Source organism: Alligator sinensis, unplaced genomic scaffold (genome assembly GCF_000455745.1).
Source record: "Alligator sinensis unplaced genomic scaffold, ASM45574v1 scaffold1391_1, whole genome shotgun sequence".
In the NCBI taxonomy this organism is placed as follows: Eukaryota; Metazoa; Chordata; order Crocodylia; family Alligatoridae; genus Alligator; species Alligator sinensis.
Genome location: NW_005842761.1, coordinates 123,262 through 131,057, shown reverse-complemented (window position 1 = coordinate 131,057; position 7,796 = coordinate 123,262). Strand labels below are relative to the sequence as shown.

The 7,796-nt window shown below is 43.1% G+C and overlaps 1 protein-coding gene across 3 annotated transcripts in view; it reads right to left on the bottom strand.

The window, feature by feature from the left end:
* Positions 1 to 7,796, bottom strand: part of LOC102377374 (zinc finger protein 252-like) — a 9,166-nt gene continuing 1,370 nt past the window's right edge. Inside the window, exons 1-3 of one of the 3 annotated variants that reach the window (XM_025216713.1) lie at positions 7,544 to 7,780; positions 6,787 to 6,917; positions 1 to 3,862 (exon numbers count right to left, since the gene is read on the bottom strand). In XM_025216713.1, coding sequence (XP_025072498.1) covers positions 2,832 to 3,830 — 999 coding nt within the window. In that variant the 5' untranslated portion in view covers positions 3,831 to 3,862; positions 6,787 to 6,917; positions 7,544 to 7,780 and the 3' untranslated portion in view covers positions 1 to 2,831. Of the gene's footprint in view, positions 3,863 to 3,886; positions 6,165 to 6,786; positions 6,918 to 7,543; positions 7,781 to 7,796 lie in introns of those variants that run through there. The other 2 variants (XM_014525206.2, XR_001358849.2) reach the window with 2 other exon arrangements.

Sequence of the window (7,796 nt, the reverse complement as noted above, 5' to 3'; positions counted from 1 at the left end):
CCCCTCTCAACCTTCTCTTGTGGAGGCTGAACAGGTTCAGGTCCTGTAGCCTCCCCTCGTAGGGCCTGCCCTGCTGCCCCCTGATCATGCGAGTGGCCCTCCTCTGGACCCTCTCGATACCTAAATACCTGCACATTCCAGCCATCAGAAATAGCTTGACATAAGGTCTCATGCATCTAACTTCATTATTTCCATATTACTGACAGCCCAAACCACTGTTCAGCTAACTAAACCTGCAGGCATCTAAATGCTAAGTTGTTGCTGCTGGCTTGAGCAAAGCTGCTTAAGTGCTGATGCTGCCCCACAGTGAATGAGCTGCTCTGAAACCCTTCCTTTAAGCAGCATTGTCAAATTCAGTGCTTCCATGTCTCTCACAGGCACAGTCCAATGCAATCCATACAAAAGATAATCTGCTAAGGATGCATTATGACTGGCTAGCACGTGTGCGTGGATTAGAGCAGGCCCCCCAGACGTGGGAGACCCAGGTTCCCCAGTCCTTCTGAACATCTACATAAACCTCAGTCTCCCACAGCTCATATGGGTGTTCTCCCAGGCTATTCTGGAGTGTCTCACTTTCCATCTCTTCTTTTGCAGCTTTTTCACTTGGTTTAAGTAGATATGATTGGAAGAGGGACATGATTCTCATGCTCCCATATCCCAGGTGAATGCCCAAACCACTGGACCAGAGTCAGTCTTGCATATGACTTTCCTCTGGGCCAATGAATATTTAACTACTTACACAAAGTGGAATGGCTCTGATGGTAGACACTTTGACCATACAGTATCTGATGGTCTCAGGGATCTGGTTCACATTTCTGCTGTAGAACAGGCAAAGTGTAGAACTGAGCCAGTGAAAGCACTAAACTGTTTGCTATTCTGGGATATTTGTTTCTCTCTCTGTTGTTGGATATTTTTTGTGCATACATAACTTAGCTGCCTAACTCTAGGAGGCTGTTCACAGCTCAGCTAGTTTCTAGGGCTACTTCCCTAGGCAGATAATTCTGTCCCTCCTTATATGGGGAGCCTAGATACCTCAAAGCTAGAGAGTTCTAGGAGCATTTCAGCACCTTTAAGGATCTCTAAGCGGCTTAGAACAAGAATTTAAAGTGACTTTCAATAGTACTTTACAGCACCTAAGTCACCTGGGCTGTGTCTATACCACTTTCCCAGTATTCTTGAGATTGAAAAACACAGCCTTATGGCTGTACATGTTTCTATGCCAAACTTCAAATTCTGGAAATCCATGCTGAAAGTACCCTGCATTGCTGTACTCAAGCCACTGGAGACAGGGCTCTTGAGAGTGAAATGGGAGGACTTCAGTTTTGGGTTTTGTACATGCTGGGCATGTCTACATGTGACGCTTTAATGCACGTTTGCCTAAGTTAATGTGCATTAAGGGCGTGCGTCTACACATGTACGCCCTAACTGCGTGTTAAAAATGGTGACTTTAGGCTATTCATGCTTAAATTTGATACCTGGAAATGCACAAATAATTAGAGCACATTAACGCATGTGTAAACATGTCAATGTGCTTTAACGCCTGCATGTGTAGATGCCTGCCTAAACCTGCTTAATGCACATTAAGATAATGCACATTAAATTTTGGTGCTCTTAAATGAATGTATAGACATGCCTGCCGAGGGCTCAAAGGAGAGTGGGTGGGGCCATCCTCTCCACGATGCACTTAGCTGTATTGGGAAAATTGTACAGATCTCTCTTAGGCACTTTTGGAAACACCATACGTGGCATCCAAAACCTGTAGCTGAATTTTAAGTCTCTGCCAGGTAGATCTTAAAATCGCTGTTCACTTCAATTGGGAGTTTTACCTGAAAAATTTTGGCACCAAGTGGCCCATTAAAAGGGACGATATCATTTACTCATACACGTAGCTATGATCTAAATTAATTGTAATGACTAAGGAAAGTATCCCAGGAGTCTTTGTAGATAGATCAATGAAAACCCCTGCACTGTGTGCAGAGGTTGTTTAAAAAGTTAGTATGGATAAATAAGTGAATAGAAAATAATACTGAGACTATTCTAATGCCACTATGTAAACTGATGGGACACCCAATGTGGATTATGGCATTCAAATCTGGTGGCCTCATCTCAAAAATATATAGTAGAATTAGAAGGGGCTTAGGGACAACTGACAACAATTATTAGAAAAATCGAGATGCTTCTGTATGAGGAGAGGCTGAACAGATGGGAACTGTTTAGCCAGCAGATGAAAGATGGGTACCTGACAAAAGAGTACAAAATAATGAACGGGACAGAAAAAGTACCGACAAAGCAGGCTCCTTCACAGTACAAGGCCTCCCTCACAGTACAAGGAAAAGGGGATGCTCACTGAAATCAGAGGGGGCTAATTTACTGGCAAAAAATACTACCCTACCCAATGTATAACTAGCATGTGGAACTCATTGGCACAAACTGTTACAAAAACCATGAGTGGGATTCCAAAACAAGGGAATTAGACACATCTATGTGAATGACAAAAAATGCCATCCGCAAGCACAGTGGCTAAGATAAAAGTCTGTAAGGGATATTCATGTTGAGAACAACAGCCAGGTAACTAACTGCCTGAAAGCAGGCAGCCACTTTCCCCCATGGGCAGGTTATTGCAAAACTGTCCCTTATGGGAGTTTCATGCTTTCCTTTGAGGTATGTGGTTAAAAGCCACTTTTGGAGACAGGGGATTGGAGTAGCTTCACCGCTGAGTCTGATCACGTATGGTGGTTCCTAATTTGCAGGTAACTCAGATCTCAGTCTCTTTTATGCTTTTCCCCATTTTACAACAATCCCCTTACTGGTTTTTTAATGTGTCCCATTCGTTAGAATGCTTGAGTAGAGTAGGGCCACAAAGGCAGGAAGGACACTGGGTTCACGCCTTTGTGGATTTTCTCGTGTCTCTTGTGGTGAGAGCTGTGACTGAAGCTCTTTCCGCAGTAAGTGCATATATAGGGTTTCTCCCCTGTGTGGATACGGTGATGCTGTGTCAGGGTGGATTTGTCAGTGAAGCTTTTCCCACAGTCAGAGCATGTGTACGGCTTCTCTCCTGTGTGAATCCGCTGGTGCCTGATCAGGTTCGAGCTCACATTAAACCTTTTTCCACAGTCAGGACACTCATAGGGTTTCTCACCCGTGTGGATGCGCATGTGCTTGACCAGGTCTGAGTTCTGGCTGAAGCTCTGCCAGCACTCCGCGCACGTGTTGGGGATCTCAAAGGCTGTGCTTCTCCTCCTGGACCCTTTGGTTTCTTTGACCTTCCCAACAGTGGGGCTTTCCTGGTAGGTGCATTTAGTCTGCCTAATCCCAGGAGGGCTGTTGAGGTGTCTCCTGTGATGGGTGCTCCGGCTGAAGGTTTTCCCACAGTCGATGCATGTATAGGGTTTCTCTCCTGCATGGACATGCTGGTGCTGGGTCAGGGTTGACTTGTCCAGGAAGTTTTTCCCACAGTCAGAACAGTTATAAACTTTCTCCCCCGTGTGGGTTCTCTGATGCCTGATAAGATTCGAGCTCACGCTGAAACTCTTTCCACAGTCGAGGCACTGATAGGGCTTCTCCCCTGTGTGGATTCTCCGGTGATTAATAAGGTCTGAGCTCTGAAGAAAACTTTTACCGCACTCAATACAGATGTTTGGCCTCTCTCCCATGAACATTCGGCGGCGTACAATGGTGCCTTTGCGTTTTCTCACGCCTCCCCCACTGTGAGCAGATCTGTTCTCCTCTGGAGGGTGGTGCTGCTGTACTTCCACTATGCCAGGACTTGTAGGGGATATTTCCTGCTCAGGGCTCTCAGAAATGGTGACTATGGATCTTATCAGTGACATCTTGTGCTGCTCCTCACTCCCGGGCAGTTCTTCTGGATAGAAAAAGAATCCAGACATGAGTCATTCCCTGTGCTCGAGACAGAGTGAACCTCAGAGAGGGAAAAGTGAAATCAAATAACTGTTGATGAAGTATCTTCAAGTTTAATAAAACCATTTTACTTTCATGATCTCTAACGACACTGAATCATCTTGGACCTAACAAAACCATCATATCACCCCTCTTCCAATCGTTTCCTCTGTCCTCTACAAATGTTTCAGTAATGGTAAGCCATGACCAGTGCTTAGCAGAATATAGCTTTACTGTTCCCGTGTGCACATCCAGTTGTCCTATATTTACCCATTGTACTGTAGATTGTGTAAATTCTCAACCATCTCTTTGTTAGATATTTGTACAAGTAGCATGGCAACACAAATAATTATGTTATGAGTGACGGGTGCTTCACCCCACAGAAAAGCATCCTTTGTATTTACGAAGAGTAACATTTGAAAAATGCCTAAGTCCCACTATAAAAAGTACCTAAGGGCTAGATTGTCATTAGAACTTGGACCACTAAGCATGCCTAATGAGATTTTCAAAACTTGCTATACAGGTTCATGCCTCACTCCCATTTAAATCAATGGGGCTTAGGCTCCCGCGTGTCTTAGGTGCCTTTGAAAATTTTATCCACACTCTGGATTTTAAAAACAAACACGTATAGTTACACCCAGGCAAAGATACTATATCTTATACAAGATGATTGACACAAGGAAGTCAGTGAGAAACAGTAGGGGGTAAATTCAAACTGTAATAGCTATTTTGTAGGAAGTCCTCTGTGTATCTATATTTTAAGACTAAAATGCCTTTGTGCAGTGTAGGTTAATATAAACTGCAAAAATACATTCTTGGTGGAGAAAAAGAGTGTCCACACTGGGTTGACTCTGGAATAGTTACTGCACTTTGAATTCATTTAGAGTTTATTCTGCTATAGTTTTTCCATGAAACTAGTCCTGAGTAATTTCTTGATTTCTTTACAGTTGCTCTTATCTGTCCTGTCAGCACTGTTTCTGTCACAACCCTTACTTACTATGTCGTATGTGCATTTAGGGCCTAATTCTGCATAGTTCTAGCAGGATGCAAATTCATTTACAGCTCAGTCTTAGTTTCATAAGCAAAGCAAACTGATTCATATAGAAAGGTGTTTGCAAAGTCTAATCTTTAGATAGCCAATATTCAAAGAGGGTAGATGGGATGACCCGGATAATTACAGCACTATTAGTCCAACATTAGTCAGCTGAATAAATGATACATGGCCTACTCAACAAAACATTTAAAAGATGGTAACATAATTCAGGCCAATAAACATAGTTTTATGGAAAGTGGATTCTGCTTTACAGGCAATTGCAAGTTGGGTTAATAAAGAAAAAAAACATAAAATTATTGCTGGTAAAGTAGCACCCAAAAATTGGCAGTGCGCTAAAAATGAGAAAGACAGGTCAATAGCATAGAGTGACTGGACTGCTTAGTAAAATGGGCTCATCTGAAAATCATAGGCCAGATCCTACTCCACCAATTAGGTACTTAAGTGTCATTCTGTTCCCCCCTATTCAAATTCCTGATAAGCTGTTAATATGAAAGGGAAGAGACTCCTCCTTGCTGCTGTTACAGAAATAGATGCATTAATGGATTTTCAGGAACTTGAACAGGATGGAATAGGACCACATACATGTGTCTAATAGGTGAAGTGGGATCTGCCTCCAGATTTTAATACAATCCTAAATCAGTGGTTCTCAGACTTTCTAGACTCAAAGCACCTCTCATAAAATTTCAACTTGCAGTTTTCACTCGGGTTTTTTTTACTACAGAAAAATATTAGAACAATTCTTCTGTTGCAAAGAACTCAGAAAGACCACAACAGGTCAAAATGGTTTTAACACTATGAATTCCTATTTGAAATCTCTGGGTTATCTCCATGGCACCCTGGCTAAGGATCACTGTTTCTAGGAAAAAGTAATATAGGTTGCACTAGCAGCATGGCTGACTGTATCATGTGAAGCACTGACTCTGAAAAGGTTTTAGGGATAAAGATGGAAACCAACTAATTTTGAGTTCCTAATGTGATGCTATGGCTCAGAAAACGAATGTGAGGTTTGGCTTATGAGCAAGGGAATATAAAAGATGAATAGATAGATCCTATTATCTCTGTTTATGATGATCATAAGACTTTTACTGGAAATCAGTGTTTAATTTTGGTGGCATAGGTTTGAAAAGGATGCTGGAAAACTGAAAGGCATTCAAAGAATAGTTACAAGAATGATCCGATGCCTGGAAAATCTTCGAGAGACTTGAAGTTCAATCTGTTTACAAAAAGAAAGTTAAGTCAATTTAATGATCTTGCTGGGGTGATCAGACCCCATTGACTTCCTGCCCTCTGGGCAGGGGGCTGGACCTAACGTGATGATTTCACAAAGTCCCTTCCAGCCCTAATGTCTATGAAAACTATGTAATCTATAATGTAGATTATAGATTACCTAGACAGGGTGAAGATTTCTGATACAAGAGAGTTATTCATGCAGCAAAGACTAGAATGGTTAGAATCTACAATTAGACATACTCAAACTGCTGATATCTTAAGACACTTAGTGGCCGTGTCTACGAGACGCTGACTGCTCAGTTGTTATTGCGCAGTCATTTAGTACATGCATACACAACTACTAAATGACTGTGCAGTAACCGGAGTTACTGCGCAGTAGCAGCGCCAAACGGCTTTCAGGTGACGCTGTCTGCGTAGTAGCTCATTACTACTGCACAGTAGCGTCACATCACACCTTGTGCCATGCAACACTACTGTGCAGTCAAGTGTCTTGTGTAGACGCAGCCAGCGAGGACAATTAGTGGCAGTCCTCTTAGCAAATGGGGCGCTGGATTCTTTACTGTATCTCAGCTACAAATGATTGGTCTAGATACAAGAATACTCACTGGTTGAAGTTCTCCAACATGCTATGCAGAAAGTCAGACTAGACGCTCATAAGGATCCCTTCAGTCACAAGCTTTAATTTGGTTATTAGACGTTCCCTTCTTTCTGCAGTGTCCAGCATACTTCTGCATGCCTGAAAAGAATAATAATAATCACAAACAGCAGAATCCAGGGAGCTCTTTGGGGGCTCCCCCTAATGTTGTCCTCAAGGGCTGCACGGTCCACCAGCGGTGCAGAGAGTGAGGAGAGCCAGAGACTGGATTTTCCTCTCTTAGCTGCTTATTTACAGGCAGCTGACTCTGCCTGGGTAATAATCTACTGCAGTTGTTGAGTCTCAGCAAATGTGGGAGCTTGTATCCCCTTTCCCTGCGTACTTTTCTAGGTGCTGGTTTTAAGCCATATCTTTATGATGAAAAGAAGTTGCTTTTTCACAGCAATAAAAAAATACCAAGTGCTTGCTTTGTTGTTGTAAAATGCCCAACTGTGGACACAAGGTGAAGTGAAAGCACTTTCCACCAGGTGATGGGGTAACCAAACTGAACAGTGAGCACGTCTACATGTTCATTAATGCACTGTAGTTACTGCACATTCAGTTTTTGTATTTGGTTAACCAAGCACTAATTCAATGTAAGTCGCGCTACTGTGCACAGGGCTGGGTGGATACCTCACGCGCCCCTAGGCACACGATCTTCAGTGCTGCCTATCTACTCTGACTTTTGTTTTTTCCGAGTCAATGAGATATCAACATGTAGCGGTCACCTGTACTGTGGGCAGTCCAACAGAAAGGTTTCAAGCGTGTATTGTGGTATATAGGAACTGATGCGCTGTTTGCTGTCCCTATCTATAATACTATATATGATATATATTTGATGATTATTACTTTCATTGGTGACGCGTAGGGGGTGCACGCTGATGCACACACACCCCCTGAGCGTGGCAGTGCCGCCCTACGAAAAGGTGCCACCGACACTGTTGGCGGCGCCCGTGGGCGGTCGTTGCTTGCTGCCCCCCC